Source organism: Equus quagga, chromosome 7, assembly GCF_021613505.1.
Source record: "Equus quagga isolate Etosha38 chromosome 7, UCLA_HA_Equagga_1.0, whole genome shotgun sequence".
Lineage (NCBI taxonomy): Eukaryota > Metazoa > Chordata > Mammalia > Perissodactyla > Equidae > Equus > Equus quagga.
Genome location: NC_060273.1, coordinates 22,052,586 through 22,069,055, shown reverse-complemented (window position 1 = coordinate 22,069,055; position 16,470 = coordinate 22,052,586). Strand labels below are relative to the sequence as shown.

Here is a 16,470-nt window from a genome sequence, read left to right as displayed (position 1 = left end):
TGCTTCCGCGGCGGGGCCGGAAGTAGGAGCGGCGGTGGCGGTGGTCCAAATCGGAGGGAAGGAGGAAAGCAGGGAGCCCGAGAGCGGGCGCCGGAGTCGCAGGGGCGGTAATAGTCCGAGACTCCTCTAGGCCACCGTCCTTAGCGCGGGACCGCGGGGTTCGACGGGAGTTAGCCGGGGGCGGCGAGGGTCGCGGGACGCGGGGGGTCCGGGGGCCCTGTGAGGAGAGGCGGGGGTGGGGGCGGCCGGGCCAGCTCCGGAATTGAGTTGCGCCCCCCCCCGGCGTCCCTCCCCCCCGTCCCGGACACTCTGAACCGCGGGCTCGTCTTCGCCCTTCCCAGGAGACCCCTGTGCGGTGCGGAGGGGGCGGTGGCCCCGGCTCTGACCCGCGCCGGGGGGGGGTCATGGCGGAGATCAGCGACCTGGACCGGCAGATCGAGCAGCTGCGGCGCTGCGAGCTCATCAAGGAGAGCGAAGTTAAGGCCCTGTGCGCTAAGGCCAGGTGAGCCCGGCGGCCCCAAGAGAGGCCTGGCTGCTGCCCAGGGGTTCCCGCCTGGGGCAGACTCAGCTGAGAACTTTGGGCCTGGCTTATTCTGGAAGCTTTCCCGGAGAGGAGCAGAATAGGGCCGCTTCCCCCGAGGAACAACCAGCCTGTTGGGGGAAGAAAGACCTGGATAAAGACATTTAAAAGTATTAGATGATATATTTTCAGTGGACTTAGAGAATCATAGAAAGTACTTGGGAAGCTTAGGGAAACAACTGTATCTGTCGAGGGAACAGAGAAGGCTTTTTGGAGGAACTGAACTTTGCGGGTAGACTTTGAAGAATAAGGTGACAAAAGGGAATGTCCGCAAGAACAAAAGTTCAAGGCAGAAGAGGTAAAGACTCTGGTTTATAAAATTGTTTCAGTTCCAACGACAACTGTTAAAGGTGGGTGGTATTGTCCCCATTTTACAGGTGAGGACTCCCTTACAGCAAGTAAGGAATGGAGTCTGAAGCCAGTTCTCCGTGTCCTGTCCCTTTTCAGGCCATAATGCAAGAAGGTGGAGTAGATCCTTCTCACGTTCAGTGTGGGAGCCTAAGAAATGGTAGCAAATAAGCCAGAGTAGAATTAAGCATGATATGGAGAGGGGCCCAACTCATAGGTGGGAAATAGAATGATGTAGTGGTTAAGAGCCCAGACTTTAGAATGCCATGGCTCTAGTTTGGAATCTGAGCTCTGCTAATTACTAGCTGTGTTGGTGATCTCGAGGTCTCTGAGACTCAGTTTCTTGATCTGTAAAGTGGGAATAATAGCGCTTCATACGATGGTCGTGAAGAGTCAGTCAGTTGGTGCTTGGGATTAGCATAGTGCTTTGGTACAGTGAGTACTCAGCAGTCTTCTAGGTGTTATTGTTGTTACTGTGAAGGACGAGGACAGTGGTGATAGGAACTGAAGTCATCAGGGAAGGCTTTTAAGAGAAGTTGGTCTTGAAAGATGAAAATAATTTGAGTAGCTGATGGGAGCAGGATGATAGTAGGAGTGGAGGCCCTGAGATGTGTAGGTGACAGCGAGGAGACCAGTTACCTGCCTCCTCTGAGTTCCTGTTTGACTGTGGCTTCCACCAAGGTGAGGAATTGTGGGAAAAGAGCCAGCAGAATTATCCCATATTTATTGAACAACAGGCCTATTATTAGCCTGGCCTTGTACTAGCAAAGAACTTAGTCCATTTCCTCCCTACAGCAGTCTCGTGAGGTTGGAATTATTTACTTCATTTTACAGAACAGGAAGCCATGACCCCTAGAGGACTAGTGACTTGATCAAGGTCACCCAGAGAGAAAGTGGCAGAGCTGGGTTCTGAACTGGTGGCCATCAGGGCCTGCATGGGTTTGGTGAACAAGCAAGGCCCCTTTTTAAATCCTTGTCTATGGCTTTTCTATGTTTTGCCAGCTCGAGAAAATTTCCCTGACCAGACCCCAAGATGTTTTTAGTCATCCCCGATTACTCAGTCTTGATTGGCATTTTTAGGAACTTAAACCAATTGCTGCCTGGCACTGTTGTTTTTCCAATAAGTCTTCTCTCTCCACAGGGCCTACATCCATTTGTTGGTGGTAGTAGCTAATGCTTGGATAGCATTGTGGAGATTTCAGAAAAACAGAGATGTATTCAGTCTCCATTGCTCTTTGCAGCAGCCCTGTGGAATAGGCAGGGCAGGGGTGAGGGTTTCACAGAAGAGGAAACTGAGCCTCAGAGAAGATAATGTCTTGCCGCTGGTTGGAGGGGAGGTTGGTCTTGGATCCGGGTCTTTCACTATACTCCGTGCTCATTGACAGCCAGGCAGAGACATTTAGACTGTGTGGGAGGCAGTAGGGAGCTATAGCGGACTGAGGGGTGGGAGAGTCTTGTGCAGTTGAAACTGAGATGGAGCTAGGAGGTACTAGGCTGAGGCCTGAGTTGGCCACTATTATCCCAGGCCCAATCTGAAGGGGTGCCAACTCTAGCACCTGGCCATGGCCTCCTGGGGGACCCACCAGGAGTCCAGGCCAAGGCCGGCAGTCCAGAGCTTCAGCTTGCTCAGAGCGTACATAGACTCAAACCTGTGAAACTCTAGAGGCCTGAAGTGTGGGAGTTGGACCTCCTCCTGTTAAAATGCCAGCATATTTGGCATTTTGAATCAGGTGGCCTCCAGGATGAATCCCAGCTTTGTCACCTATAAACAATATGACCTTGATCAAGTCACTTTACCTCTCCAAGTCTTTGAAATCATTATGGAGCTCAAATGAGATTCTGCATATCCAGGACCAGGGCGTGGCACTTGCGTAGGCACTTCCTAAAGATAGTGTTCATTGTGGAAGTCAAGGTGAGCAGATGTGAGCTCTGGGAGAGCTGGTGTTATGCTACAAGTGACAGAGCTGGGGTTGGAGGCTGGGCCTTCCACCATGACCATGCTAGGGCCCTACTGGCACTCAGGTGGGGTTTTGACCCAGAATTTAGAAAGGGCTGGCATAAATTCTCAAGAGATTGGGCTACTGAGGTCCAATTCAGCCATTCTCCAGCTTTGTCACCTTGATGCTCTCCCTTTTTTTCCTAAGCGTGTTTCTTTATCTGTCAGATGAGGATGAAAGGAACCTCCTCTAGTCAGTTGGCAAGGTCATTATAAGCAGTTGATGTGGGAGGATGTTCAACACAAGATGCAATACAGGTGGGAGAGCCTGCTTGTCTGTGGCCCCTTGGACCACCGCCAGTGCCTCCTCCCATCCCCAGAAAGCCAAGGCATGCCTCCCTGAGCTGCCTTTGTCATACAGAGCACCCTGAGGGACATGCAGGGAGCTCCTCCCCTAGTGGGAGAAAGAGAGGGGCCTGAAGCAGTGCTTGGGGCCCTCCCACATCAGGATAGCTGTATAAGAGCCAGACCCTGGAGCCAGGCTGTCTTGGTTCAAGTCCCATCTATATGACTGTGGCCAGTTAACTTCATTTGAGCAGTGGGGATCATCCAAGTGCCTGTGTTTGAGGGTGACTGATGGCATGCATCATCCATGCAAAGCTCTTACTACAGTCCTGGTGCATGATGTGAACTGGAATGTTCACCACCACTGTTATCGAGGACGAAATCTGGAAATATGGTACTACTGAAATTGAGTGTCTATAACTGACAAAGTAGTTGTATGTCATGCTCACTCAAGGAGAAGTAGACTGCACTGCAAGGAGGAATGAAAGAACGAAGTCCTTGCTTCCTCTAAATAAATAATGGGAAAGTAGCAACAGCATATCACTTTGACGGGGAGCACATCTGATCACGGCCTATCACATCTGATGACTAGCCTGCCCAGGGGACCCCCCTGTGCCTTTGGACATTTTGGGAGAAGGCCCCTATGATGGGTAGAGAGGATCTGGAGAGCCCAGCCAGGGGCACAGTCTCAGAGTGCTCCAGGCTGAGAGAGCAACATGAACGGAGAGAGGGCTCTGTGTGGAGAGGAGGGGATAGATTTTCTTTGTGAGTGCTGGCTGCATGAAAGGAAGCAGCAGGGAGGGTCAAGGCCGGGAGAGTCACGTCCTACTTGGGCAGGCTTTGGATGCTGGAACAAGAGCCTGGGCTTTGGCCTGTTGGCAGCCGGGAGCCGTGGAAGGGTGTTGAGCAGTGAGCGCTGTGGTCAGCCTATCCTGGGGAAATTGCACACCTCGCTCCTGCCCCCTAGAGGTTCAAGGACCACCCCATATCCTCCCCTCCCCCTCAGAAAAGGTCAGGAATTGGGCTGGGCTGGCCTGGCTGTGGTGACCCTGGTCTTCTCCTGTCTCCAGAGAGATCTTGGTAGAGGAAAGCAACGTGCAGAGAGTGGACTCGCCAGTCACAGTGAGTACCCTTAGTCTTTCAGGCTCCAAAAGTCTACCCCTCATCCCAGGGAGCCCAGAAAGCCCCATGTATCTGTCCCCTCCCCATCCTCAGGGCAGCCTTGCTATAAGAAATGGATGTTATGGGAAGGGTCTTTTGATTTGTTGGGGGGATGCTCTTGGCCAGGGCAGAAGGACTCTTAATTTGGTGACTGATTCTTCTCCCCGTGTTTCTGTGTTTTCTGTGTTATTAGTACCTTTATTCTGGGTTACCGTGAGAGGAGTGGGGAGAGGAGGGCCAGGTCCTCCAGGAGCTACCAGTCTAGCTGGAAAGACCTAGCTCTAGAGCTTGCCCACAGAATAGCTGGCACTCACTGTGGGATGAGGGCGGATTCCAGACCCGGCTAACTTGGGGTGAGAGAGTAGAGTTTGGACCTTGAGAAGTAGAGGTTTAGCCAGGAGCAATAAGGATCTCCTAAAGCAGTGGGTGTTTGAAGGCTAGCTGCTGGGAGCAGAGGCTTTCGGACCGAGTGAATTCCGACCCCCCTTCTCGCTTCCCAGGTATGTGGTGACATCCATGGACAATTCTATGACCTCAAGGAGCTGTTCAGAGTGAGTGTGGGGAAACGCTGGGAAAGGTGACCTGGGGGATTGGCTGGAAGAGCCTTTATTGAGAGTGAAAACTTGGAATTTGGTGAGTGGAGTAGGGGCAGGAGGCCTCTAGTTAGCTGGGCCCTTCATGAAAGACAGGCCTTAACTTGACAGGAAAACAGGCCACCACAGTGGGTGGGGGACAGTTAGGACCAAGCAGAACCTCGTCCTTCCCCCCAGGTGGGAGGTGATGTCCCTGAGACCAACTACCTCTTCATGGGGGACTTTGTGGATCGTGGTTTCTATAGCGTCGAAACGTTCCTCCTGCTGCTGGCACTTAAGGTGAGAACCCCTGTTTTCTGGAGCCCAAACCTAGGCCACCTCAGGCCTGACCCATCTGCGTCCTTTCTGCCCTCAACTCCTGCGCCACTCAGCCCCAACTCTGAGCTCTGCTGCCGGTCAGGGACAGATGCTGCCTGGCAGGGGGTGGTCAGAGAAGCTTTCCTTGACTTGGGGGCATCTGATTGGGCCCCTGGAGGATGAGGTCAGAGGGGCGGCATTGTAGGGGAGGAATAGAGGCTCACTGTTCAGAAAGTGGCAAAGAGTTGAGTTCAACTGGATACAGTATCCATTGGTGGGAGAGAGATGGTAAGGGGCTAGATGACAAAGCACCTTGAATGTCTTGCTAAGGACTTGGTCTGTCCCTGGTAGGTGGAAGAGAAGCCATTAGGTTTGTAGTTGATGGGGCAGGGGTCAGCTTTGCATCCTCTGGAGGAGGGACTGGGAGCTTATGAGGTGGATGCAGCATGATTCAGGTAAGAGATGACATGAATCTGGGCCAGGGCAGTGGTGAGGAGGATGGAGTGGGGCTGGCAGATGTGAGGAGATCCATGCTGGGGAGACAGGTCCTAGACCCCAGCCCTGGCTTGATGGCTACCTCCAGGTTCGCTATCCTGACCGCATCACCCTGATCCGGGGCAACCATGAGAGCCGTCAGATCACTCAGGTCTACGGCTTCTATGATGAGTGTCTACGCAAATATGGCTCGGTGACGGTGTGGCGCTACTGCACTGAGATCTTTGACTACCTCAGCCTCTCGGCCATCATCGATGGCAAGGTAGGCTGGCACCAGGACTTCATGGGGTTTGGTGGGATGGGAGAGGCCTGGGCCTCAGCCTCTGTTCCCTCCTTTCGTGCTCTCCCCTGTAGATCTTTTGCGTGCATGGGGGTCTCTCCCCGTCCATCCAGACCCTGGACCAGATCCGGACAATTGACCGAAAGCAAGAGGTGCCTCACGACGGGCCCATGTGTGATCTGCTCTGGTCCGACCCTGAAGGTGAGGGCTGGCGGGCGGAGCAGGGGACGGCGGGTTCTACCCTTGCTTGGGGAGAGACTGAGGGAGTCCTGTGCGTAAAGTAAGTATGCTGAAGGGACAGTCAGGCGAGGTGCAATTGGGGAAGAGCAGAGTGGGCCAGTCTTCACTGGTCTCTGTGCTCGACCTGCTGACCAGCCAGCGCCCTCCATGAGGAAGTGGAGCATGGTTAGCTGGGTACTTTGAGCTCAGAGAGGGAGTTGGGGCATGTATATCATGGCCTAGAGGCTTGTTTAGGACAAAACTGTTGGCTCCTTGAATGCGAAGGTGCTTCTGTAGAGGTCAGATTCCCACTGAGGGCCCCTCATTTTGTGGGGTTCCCCAGCTAGTGTGAAACAGAGCCAAGACTGAAGCTAAGTCTCCCAGATGCCAGTCCAGAGCTCTTTCTGCTGTACCACACACAGCCTCCAGTCCCTCACGGCCGTGCCCCCGCCTGGGTACTTGGGCTGGCCAGGACAGCCCTTGTTCACACCTGCTATTCCAGCGTGATGATTGTGAGCACCTCCTTTCACTCTTGTGTGTATCTGTTTGGACAGCAAATTACATGGTCACTCTGATTATGAGGTGGCTCCAACTATCAGGAAATTCTTTCTTCTTTGGAGCTTATCTGCTTCAACATTTGCTGTCCTATCTCCCAGGATCCCCCAGAACACATTCAGGCCCTGTGCTCTTGCCCCGTGGGTCTCAGGGAGGGAGGGGGAGAGGATACTCTCCTTCGAAGGGCAATAGACAACCAGAGAAGCCTTGAAGACACCCTCTCCCCATCCGTACCTTTATTTGCTTCAGACACAACTGGCTGGGGCGTGAGCCCCCGGGGGGCTGGCTACTTATTTGGCAGTGACGTGGTAGCCCAGTTCAATGCAGCCAACGACATTGACATGATCTGCCGTGCCCACCAACTGGTGATGGAAGGTTACAAGTGGCACTTCAATGAGACTGTGCTCACGGTGTGGTCGGCACCCAACTATTGCTACCGGTGAGCTGCCTGGGCCAGGAGGTCAAGGTAGGGGTGGGGATGTAGGCTGACACACTCTAACACTGCTGTCCTCTCACTTCCAGCTGTGGGAATGTGGCTGCCATCTTGGAGCTGGACGAGCATCTCCAGAAAGATTTCATCATCTTCGAGGCTGCTCCCCAAGAGACACGGGGCATCCCCTCCAAGAAGCCCGTGGCCGACTACTTCCTCTGACCCCTTTGGCCCCTGTCCCCCTCCAGCCCCTCTGGCCTTTGGACCACTGTGACTCTGCCCTCTTCTCCAGACAGAGGCTGGGCATGGAGGGGTGCTGTCCCCGGCTCTGCTCTCGCCCTAAAGAGGGCACTTCGAGGGTGAGGACTTTCTCTGAAGAGGCTTGGAGCTTCAGTTCCATGCTCCTCCTCTCCTTTCTCCCCAGTTGAACTATGAAGTTTCCAATAATTTTTTTTCGTTTTTGTTTTTAGATAAAAATTTTGAGAAAAAGAAAAGAAAAAAATTCTAATAAAAGAAGAAAAATGGTCTTTGGGTTTGGTCAGACTTGACTGGAACTGAGCAGCGATGCTGCCCTGGGACCAAGGGCCAGTGAGGCCCTTGACTGCACCAGAGCCCTAATCCTGCCCGGAAGGTGAGGCTCAGGCCGGTCAACTTGCCTAAAGCCTCCTGGTCCCCATCCAGTGACAGCGACCTCTCCTGAGGGCTTCCTGAGTGCCAGGTAGAGGGCTGGGTCCTCAGAGGCCTGTTTTAATTTTCAAAACGGTGAATGTCAGGACATTGATTTTCCTGAAGAGGAAACAGGCCCAGATCAGGTTGATTTATGTGCACAAGGTCAAGCAACTGGAAATGGCAAGTCTGGGTCCGGGCCTGGGTCTCCCCACGAAACCTTTGCTCACCCAGCACCGCCCAATGGCAAACACCATTAGCCCAATGTTTCCAGAGCACCAGTGTCTTTAGAGTTTTATTAACAAAAATACTCTGGTGATGAGAAGAGACAGGGTGAGGAGCCCAAGGGTGAGGCCCGGGAGGTGGGAGTGCTGGTCCGACGCCCATTTGGCTAGGCAGAGCCTCCCTCCATTCACACGGAGGTGAGAGGTGAGAGCTGGGAAGGGGAAGCTGGCCCCAGCTGGACTCTCGGCAGCTTAGCCAGAGCTTTGAAGCCAGAGGGGGGTGGGAGTGAAATCAAAGTGTGAAGTGGAGAGGAGAGGCCCAACGCAGCCATTTGGTGTGGGGGATGGGGCCAGTGGAAGTGGGGCTATAGGCCTGGGGGAAGGGAACTGGAGGTTTGTAATGGAAGACAAGGAGGGAGGCAGAGGGGCCTCGCAATAGCTCAGTACATTGGTTTGGAGCCTACGTCGAGGTAAGCCCCAGGTCCAGGGTAAGGTAGGGGGAAGGGGCCCCCTTGGAGGAAATGCGAGGCAAAGGGTGCTGGGGGAGCTCCTGGGTATCCTGAGGCCCCTGGCCCGGGCTGCAGCTCCAGGAATGCAGCTGAGTAGGGGGCTGGGTGCCCAGAGTCTGGAGCCTCAGGGAAGCTGGGGTTCCTGAAGTGGGGGGAGAGGTGTCAGAATGGGAGTGGGACCTCCGGCCTGGAACAGCCCAGCCTTGTGCCCTTGTCTCACTTGCCTGGTTGGAAGGTGACCAGGGGCCCCATGGAAAGCTGCAGGGTGCAGAAGGTAGGCCTCAGCACTGGGGCCACCACATGGAGGAGCTGAGGCAGGGGCAGCTTCCCCAGGGGCTGGGGCCTGCTCTGGATCTGACTCACGAGTATCCCCACCCAATGTGGAATCACAGGGACCACCTGGAGCATCTGGGGGGAGAAAAGGGACAGGTTGGGCTAAGGAGGATCAGCATCTCAGGCCTGTCTCCATCACCATTGGGACTACACTCACCTCCACTCCCATAGGCCTCTGTGGCTACTGGCTCTGGGCCCCGTAGTTTCCTCTTCACACGGGCGTCTCGCTCCCTGGGGAACAATAATGGTGATGATGGTGGTGATGATGGTGATGATGATGGTAATAACAGCACTTACCAGGTGCCAGGCATTTCACCCTCCCAGGGACCATATCAGGTAGGTGCCGTTATTATACCCATTTTACAGATGAAGGAACTGAAGGCTAGAGAATTAAATGACTAGAAAGTGGCCAAGCTGGGATTTATTTCCCACTTAAAACTTTCCAGTGGTTTCCTATTGCATTTAGAATCAACAGCAACTCCTTCCCAAGCTACAAGGGCAAGGTATGGTCCGAACCCAGCTCGTCCTACCTTGCTCACTCTGTCCATCTCCACGGTAGCTGCCTTTCAGCTCCACTCTGGAATCCTCTTCTGTCTCCTCTTCACCAACTTAGCTCATCCTTCTTGTCTCAGTTCAAGTAGAACTTCCTCAAGGAAGTCCTCCCGACCTCCCACAGCACCACACACCCTCCTTGATAACATTTGTCAACAGTTCTACTTTTACATTTGTTAGGGTGAGTAATGTCTCTGTCTTCTGCCTGACTGTAAGCTCCTTGAGGGCAAGGCCGGCTCTGAGGGGGCAGTACTCAGAATAGAAACCAAAGTCTTCACTAAACCTTTACTGTCCAACATAATCCAGCGGGAGCATCACCTCTCAACTTGCCTCTGATTCCACTCCAGCATGCTCCCACCTCATGGCCCTTGCACATGCTGTTCCCACTCCCTGGCAAGCTTTTCCTCATATCCACATGGCTTCCTCCCATACTTCCTTCAGGACCTTTCCAGGCCTCTAGTCGAACGCCTCACTCCAGCCCTTCCTTGCTTTCTTTAATCTTTAGAACTTATTCCTAACATATTATATAATATTTTATTTCCCTTGTTTACCTGTCTAGTCTGCCCACTAGAAGAGTATCAGTTCCATGAGGGCAGGGGTTTGGTTTGTTTTGTTCACTGATGCATCTCCAGGGCCTAGAGCTGTGCCTGGCACACAGCAGGTGCTGAATAAGTGTCTGCTGAATCAGTGAGTGAATAAATGTGCTTATTTACCATTGTGTTCCTGGCATCCAGCACAGTGCCTGGCACATAGTGGGTGATTAATAAACATTTGTTGAATGAACGAGTGAGTGAATGAACAATGCCCACCTCTTACAGTTTCTGCCGTTCTCCCGGAAGCCCTTGGCGAAGGGGTTGGCCGCAATCTTCAGTTGTGTGATCTGGGGGCACACATTCAAGGTCAAAGCTCCTGCAGCCTGGGCAGGGCGCCACCACCCCCTCAAGCAGGGTCACTTACCCGTGGGTTCTGGTAGGCTGTCACGGAGATGAACATGGTTTCAGGGAAGCGGAAGGAGGCAACGCCCCCCCAGTGTTGGCTGCAAAGCTGGGCGGCCCGCACCAAGTGTACACGGGGCTGATACTTGTGCATGGAGTGCAAGATCAGCTGGGAGAGAAGAAACGAGAGTGACCCCTGTCCTGGGCCCCACCCCTAACCCCCATTCTAGGGTCCCAGCCTGGGCCTCACATGGCCATGGGGGTCCAGTGTGCTGTTGGTGAGCTTGACACGATGGAAAGACACAGGTTGCCGCATCCAGTGGGCACCAGTGGCAGGAGAGTCAGGATGAATGTAGACACGGTCAGGCAGGCGGGGCTCCGCCTTGCCGCTGGGCTCCCAGCGCCGGCCCTGCCAGCGGTAGCGAGCCCCATCCACTGGAATCACATCGAGAAGAAACAGGTAGCGGGCCTCGGGGTCCAGGCCGGTGACAGATACCCGGCAAGCAGGAAACATGCGCCTGGACAGGGAAGGGGATAGGAGGGGCCTGGAGCTATCCACTGGCCATAGGTGGGCCCAGCATCGGCAAGGGGCCATAGCCACTAGCTCACCCAGTTCTGTCAGAGAAATGTTGAAGGAAGTGGAATCAGAACTCAGAGGGCAGGATCTTAGAGTTGGAAGCTTGTCTCATCCCATTTCACAGATGGAAAACAGGACAGACAGGTGATCTGACCAGGGTTATACAACAGGTTAGGAGCGGAGCCCCGACTCCTGACTCCTGGCCCCTCAAACTCCATTTGAAGAAACAGGGGTGACACATTGTTCTCCTGGAAATCTTGCCAGGGGCCTCCTGCTCTCTACCCTGGCCTCCTCACCCTATCTCCAGCACCAGAATCTACAGCACCTGGACAAATGTGCTTCAGGAGAAAAAATGCTCCGCCTTCAGCGGGGCAGAGGACTTACCATGCTAGGGCCTGAGCTCCTGGCCTAGATAAAGACCCGGATACAGGCTACACACTGACCACATCCTTGCCTCCAGGGTGACCCAGGACCTGGTCACATACTGACCCCTGATCCTGGACAGATTTCCCTGATGCCAGTCACTGGCCGGCCCTTGACTCTAATCATAGTCTGAACCCTGACTCCAGCCACAGACTGACCCCCTGATCTAGGCCACATACTAACCCATAACCCAGTCATACTTTCTGACCCCAGCCTAGACTGACCTATGACCCTTGCCAAAGGTTGGTCCCTAAACCAGCCACAGACTACACAGACTGACACTTGACCCTGGCCACAGAATGACCCAGGCCACAATCACACTGTGAACTTAGGCAGAGCTCTATTCCCCCTAGAAACCCTCAAACCTAGCCCCATCACCAGGAACTCTGCCGTTCCCAAGAGACCCCCACCAGGGACACCCTGGGTCTTCTGATCCTGGCCTAGCCCCCTCACCTCCCAGCTTTGGTGATGATCATCTCTGTTCCCACGGAGTTGAACTCTTTCCACAGCTCCCGGTTCTCCAGGCTCAGGCTGACGCCAGGGAGTGAATGAAGGGCCTCTGGGGCTGGTGGGGCTGGCTCAGTGCCCAGGGCTGGGGGCAGAGGTGGAGGAGCAGCCAGGGTGCGGGGAGCAGCCTCAATCCCGGAGAGGAAGCAATCCAGTTTAGGAATGTCCAGATCTGGAGATGAGAGGAGAATGAGGAGCCAGCCAAGGGCCACAGCAGCCCCCTCAATCCGCACACAGGAGCTCATCCCAAAGCTCACCGGGGTAGTGGTAGCCCTCTGCCAGGGCGGGTGGGAAGTTGGAATCTGCCCCAGGCTGAGGGGGCCCAAGGCGGTAGCCAGTCCCCAGGGAGGGGTACAATTCCCGTGGATGGTACATGGAGTAGTCCTGTTTGGCTTCAGATCACGCTGCCTGGAGTCCCCCAGTGCTGAGTGATGCCCCCTTTATAGCTCACAGCTCAGCCTCTTCCAGACCCAGGATCACAGCCCCTCCCCTCTTTGGGGCCCTGGAGTTGGGCTGGGGTGGAGACCCCTGGGGCCTGGAAGGGGTCCAAGAGGGGGCCGGATACCTGGGTACCCTCCCCTCTCCCCTCCTCCCCCCAGGCTTCATTAGCCCCGACCCCCTGCCCCCTCATTACATAATTAACTCCTCGGCCTGATTGATCCCCCGGGCTCGGACAGGGATGCAGTTTGGCGCTTCCGGCCAGCTGGTCCCCGTTCCCACGGGGGGAGCCCCGGCTAGGGATAAGCTACTGAGGGGCGGGACCTGGACCCTGGGATGGAGCCTGGAGTCCTGGGACAGATCTTGGCCCCCAGACTTTTCTGGCAGGTGACCTCCCTTCACTTGGAGGACAGGGCTGGAGGGACTAAGCATGACTGGAGGGAGGGAAAGAGCAGAGCTGGAGGGACGCGGCCTGAGCTTGTTACGCGGGCAGTGGGGACCTCGAGGAGTCCGCAACTGAGGCCTAAACCCTGCAGTCTTTCCTGCTTCCTATTCTGAAAAACCTTCACCCTCGGCCAAGTCTCAAAAGTTTAGAGGCGCCCACAGCTCGACAGTCTCTGGCGCCTGGGTTTCCCAGAAGGTCCCGCGCTGAGGCGCCCTCGGAACTACACTTCCCAGCAGGCCCAGCGCCGAGGCTCGGCGCGGAGGAGACAGACAGTTGCCGCTGGGGCCGCTGGAAGTTGTAGTTGAGACGAGAGGGGCGGTGAAACTGGCGGTGCGGTGGTCTCGCAGGAGAGCTGCCCCCAGGCGGCGGCAAAACGCTAAGGCCGAGAAGACGCAGATCAGCCGAGGTCAAGGCCTAGGGAGCCCAGAGTGAGCGCGGGAATCTCTACCGGCAGTAAGACCCATCCTGGGTCCTAGAGAAGATGGCTGAAGCCAGGCCCCAGGAATACAGGCTCCCAGCTTTGACCGCCGTACCTACCCCCGGCCCCGTCGGGGCTCAGAAAGGAACAGGTCTATAGAGGCAGGAATCTGCATGGAGACCCACTTTCCCGGATTCCACATGAGCCTGGGCTGTCTCCACTCCATTGTTTTATTATGTACAAACGCTACAGAACAAGGGGAGCAGACGCGCCTGGGGTAAGAGGGGCCCAGTGGGAGAAGAAGTTCACAGGGCAGATGGTGCACTGGGGCGAAGAGAGCAGCACGTAGGCCATATCTATAGGGCAGGCGGGGCAGGAAGGGGTTAAAAACGAGATCCAAGCCAGCCAGATCGCGGGGAGGTGCGGGGGCGTCGTCCACCTTCTGAGCTCCCCCCCCCCAAGGTCACAGTGCATGCAATAAAATATATGTACAGGAGCTGGATCCTTCCTCTGCAGAGGCCTTGAAGGTCCAGAGCTCCCTTCGTGTGGAGGGAAGCCAGTGGCGCCCCCTGGCGGCCAGGCCGGGCTGGAGCCACATGCGGCAGAGGCAGGGGTCAGTCCCAGCCGTTGTCTTTGATCATGTGGTTGAGTTCAATGATGTACTTCCCCTCTTTGTACTTCTGGCTGCTCTCAAAGGCCTGTTCCTGGAAAGAGGGGAGAGGCCGTCACTCTGGGGCAAGGGTCTTACCAAAAGGGATAGGGGTTGGGGAGTGGATATGATTGGCCCCATTTTACATACGAGGGCACTGTCACCAAGAGAAGCCAAGCCACTTGCCCACAGATACAAAGCCGGTAAATGGCGGGGCCAGGTTTCTCACTAACAGGGGACAGACAGAACTCTATGAATCACAGGTACTTTTTAAGTACTAATGTTGGCTCTCCAACAGAGAGGATATGGCTCCAACAAAGATCCAGGAATTACAAACCAGTAGCCTGAGGGCCAGTTTTGGCCTATACCTGTGTTTTGTTTGGCCAACAGAGTTTAATAAAAATAACTTTAAAATACTAAAATATAGGCAGGCCATGCTCACTCCAGTCTGCCACAACCATCCGTCCTCCCCAGGTCTATGCTGCCCCTTTTGCAGATCCACAGTATCTGCTTGGTCCCGCAAGAACTTGAGTTTTTAACCTCTGGATTAGGCCACCTCTTTATTTTACAGAGGTCCACAGAGGCCAAGCCACCTGTCTGGGGACACAAAGCAAATCTGCGGCAGGGATAGGGGTGAATTCAGGTCAGGGCTGTCTATCTGCCTGTCTCTTGCCTGGGGCATCCAGAGATGCCTCACAGAGGCATCACAGCTCCAAGTGACACCTCAAGAATCCTGTCCCTTGCAGTTTCTCAAGAGCATCTTCTTTTGTGCCATCTAATCTGATCCCCATAACAATCTTGGATGCCAGGTAGTGGCTGTATCCTCCACTGCCAGATAAGGAAATGAGACTCAGGAAAGAGAAATCAGACCCTGGACAGCAGCAGTGGCAATGAGGGCAGGGGAAATGGAGGCTCAGAGACCCAAACTCCAGGTTGCTGTGGGATCTTGGGCAATTTTTCTGATCATCTGAAGGGCAATAGAAGCTGGGGGTCAAGGGTTTGGAGTTAAAAAACAAAACTAGAATTCTGGTCCCTATTTTGTTACTTACCAGTTGTGTGACCTTGTGCAAATTACCTAACATCTCTGGGCATTCCTTTCTTCTTCTGTAAAGTGGAGATAAGAATAGACTCTACCTATAGGATTGTTGCAACGATTGAATAAGATAATATATGCCAAGCACATAACAGTGCAGGGCACATAAGCATTCAGTATGTGGTAATTCTGATTATATCCTCATCTCTAAAATGGGGATGCTTGTGTCTGTGAGGAAAGGGATGCGTTAAAGGAAAAATTCTAAAAGCCCTTGCAGGATGTGAGAGAAGAGAACATGGTCAGAGAATGAAAAGATAGTTTTACTCATGTGAGCTGGGCCTGTACACTCTGAAAGATTACCAGATGACTGCTTGTGATGAGGAGGTGATGTGAGGTCAGGTCAAAGGCTAGCCTGGGGTCAGAGGTCACTGACTCACATATTTCCAGCCCAAAGTGGTCTTGCAGTTCTCGCAGTGGATGTCAGCGACAGCATGGAGACCTGTCAGCAGCACCCGCTCCTCGGCTGGCCCGCAGCCCACGTTCACCCTGCGGGGACATGGGGGCAGTCCCAGGGAGGGTCCCGCCATCAGAAGGCCCCCCTCTATCTTGTATCCAACTGTGTCTGTCCTTAGCATCCAAGAAAAGGGCAATAACAGCTTCCTGCCTGAACCAGGGGACTCTAGGAGTCTTAGCATGATGCCAGGGGTCACAGGTCACAACAGAGGTCAAGGAAAGAAAGAAGGGAGGCCAAATACTCACACAGAGTTGAAGAGATAGGCACGCCCCTGACTGCCCTGGAAGGACTAAAGGTGGGGAGGGAGAGAAAAGGGGGGGTCAAGGCTATTGGTGGGGAGCTTCCAGGCAGCCCCTCTAGCCTCCCATTCCAGCCCCAACTGTGACCTGGTTACCTTGGAGATGAGGTCGTCGTGGTTGGCCAGGTGAGCGCGGCAGTGGGCACAGCTATACCTCCGGTGACAATCATCCAGGTAGGCCTGAAACGTCTTGGGCTTTGAAATCCGCACCATGGCGGGGGCCGGGGGCAGTGGCCCCACGCGGGGAGCAGCCCAAGGGGAGCAGAGGGAGCCCAGTGCCTGCAGGGAGGAAGTGAGTGGGCTGTCAGGACCTGGGCCACACACATACAAGCACACCCAGGGCCACTGGGACTCTGTCACACTTGGCTGCTGTCTCCTCTCCCCAGAGCCAGCAGCCTCTCCAGGGGCTACTACCATCTCCGTTTTGACTCACTGAGGAGGCCTGGAGTTGCATCAATAGGGAAACTGAGGCTAGGAGGAGCACAGGATGAGTCACCCACCTGCTTTCAGCCCCACCCCTGCTGGCCTGGCAATTGAAGTCGGAGGAAGGGGCTTTAGCATGGATGAGCCGTCAGTTCTTCGTTTAGGGGGAGCATGGAGGGGTTAGGAATTGGATGGTCCCTAGGACCTCATCTGAACTGCTGGGCAAAGGGGGGGGCTTCATACAGGGAGTTCACCTGGGGAGAGGGTCCCTCACCTGGAGAAGGCAG

General features: G+C 54.7%; 3 protein-coding genes across 5 annotated transcripts; 1 reads left to right on the top strand and 2 right to left on the bottom strand.

Moving 5' to 3' along the window:
• The first annotated feature begins 13 nt into the window (after positions 1–13).
• PPP4C (protein phosphatase 4 catalytic subunit) lies at positions 14–7,765 on the top strand. 2 transcript variants are annotated; one of them, XM_046668235.1, is made up of 9 exons: positions 14–107; positions 342–502; positions 4,280–4,331; positions 4,871–4,921; positions 5,141–5,242; positions 5,844–6,017; positions 6,110–6,236; positions 7,059–7,248; positions 7,332–7,765. In XM_046668235.1, exons 2-9 carry the CDS (start codon positions 405–407, stop codon positions 7,459–7,461), a joined length of 924 nt encoding a protein of 307 aa, XP_046524191.1. In that variant the 5' UTR covers positions 14–107; positions 342–404; the 3' UTR covers positions 7,462–7,765. The 2 variants fall into 2 exon arrangements, with proteins under 2 accessions (XP_046524191.1, XP_046524190.1); XM_046668234.1 differs by having other exon boundaries at positions 26–502.
• A 393-nt stretch (positions 7,766–8,158) lies between these two features.
• Positions 8,159–15,950, bottom strand: TBX6 (T-box transcription factor 6). 2 transcript variants are annotated; one of them, XM_046668142.1, is made up of 10 exons: positions 15,857–15,950; positions 15,708–15,751; positions 12,223–13,970; positions 11,912–12,137; positions 10,709–10,976; positions 10,481–10,627; positions 10,333–10,403; positions 9,129–9,202; positions 8,863–9,046; positions 8,159–8,780 (listed from the first exon to the last, which is right to left on the bottom strand). In XM_046668142.1, exons 3-10 carry the CDS (start codon positions 12,338–12,340, stop codon positions 8,570–8,572), a joined length of 1,299 nt encoding a protein of 432 aa, XP_046524098.1. In that variant the 5' UTR covers positions 12,341–13,970; positions 15,708–15,751; positions 15,857–15,950; the 3' UTR covers positions 8,159–8,569. The 2 variants fall into 2 exon arrangements, with proteins under 2 accessions (XP_046524098.1, XP_046524099.1); XM_046668143.1 differs by lacking the exons at positions 15,708–15,751; positions 15,857–15,950 and adding an exon at positions 15,309–15,445.
• YPEL3 (yippee like 3) lies at positions 13,881–15,973 on the bottom strand. Its single transcript, XM_046666448.1, has 4 exons — positions 15,857–15,973; positions 15,708–15,751; positions 15,386–15,494; positions 13,881–13,970 (listed from the first exon to the last, which is right to left on the bottom strand). Exons 1-4 carry the CDS (start codon positions 15,971–15,973, stop codon positions 13,881–13,883), a joined length of 360 nt encoding a protein of 119 aa, XP_046522404.1.
• Between the last annotated feature and the right edge of the window lie 497 nt (positions 15,974–16,470).

Coding starts and splice junctions, on each gene's coding strand:
- PPP4C (XM_046668235.1), top strand. CDS start 405: ATGGCGGAGATCAGCGACCTGGACCGGCAGATCGAGCAGCTGCGGCGC. Junction 4,332..4,870: donor GAGTGGACTCGCCAGTCACA/GTGAGTACCCTT, acceptor CTCGCTTCCCAG/GTATGTGGTGACATCCATGG. Junction 5,243..5,843: donor TCCTGCTGCTGGCACTTAAG/GTGAGAACCCCT, acceptor GGCTACCTCCAG/GTTCGCTATCCTGACCGCAT.
- TBX6 (XM_046668142.1), bottom strand. CDS start 12,340: ATGTACCATCCACGGGAATTGTACCCCTCCCTGGGGACTGGCTACCGC. Junction 10,977..11,911: donor ATCATCACCAAAGCTGGGAG/GTGAGGGGGCTA, acceptor TTCCCTGTCCAG/GCGCATGTTTCCTGCTTGCC. Junction 9,203..10,332: donor AACGGCAGAAACTGTAAGAG/GTGGGCATTGTT, acceptor ATTGTTCCCCAG/GGAGCGAGACGCCCGTGTGA.
- YPEL3 (XM_046666448.1), bottom strand. CDS start 15,973: ATGGTGCGGATTTCAAAGCCCAAGACGTTTCAGGCCTACCTGGATGAT. Junction 15,752..15,856: donor ACGACGACCTCATCTCCAAG/GTAACCAGGTCA, acceptor CCCCACCTTTAG/TCCTTCCAGGGCAGTCAGGG. Junction 13,971..15,385: donor CCACTTTGGGCTGGAAATAT/GTGAGTCAGTGA, acceptor CCCTCTTTCCAG/GAACAGGCCTTTGAGAGCAG.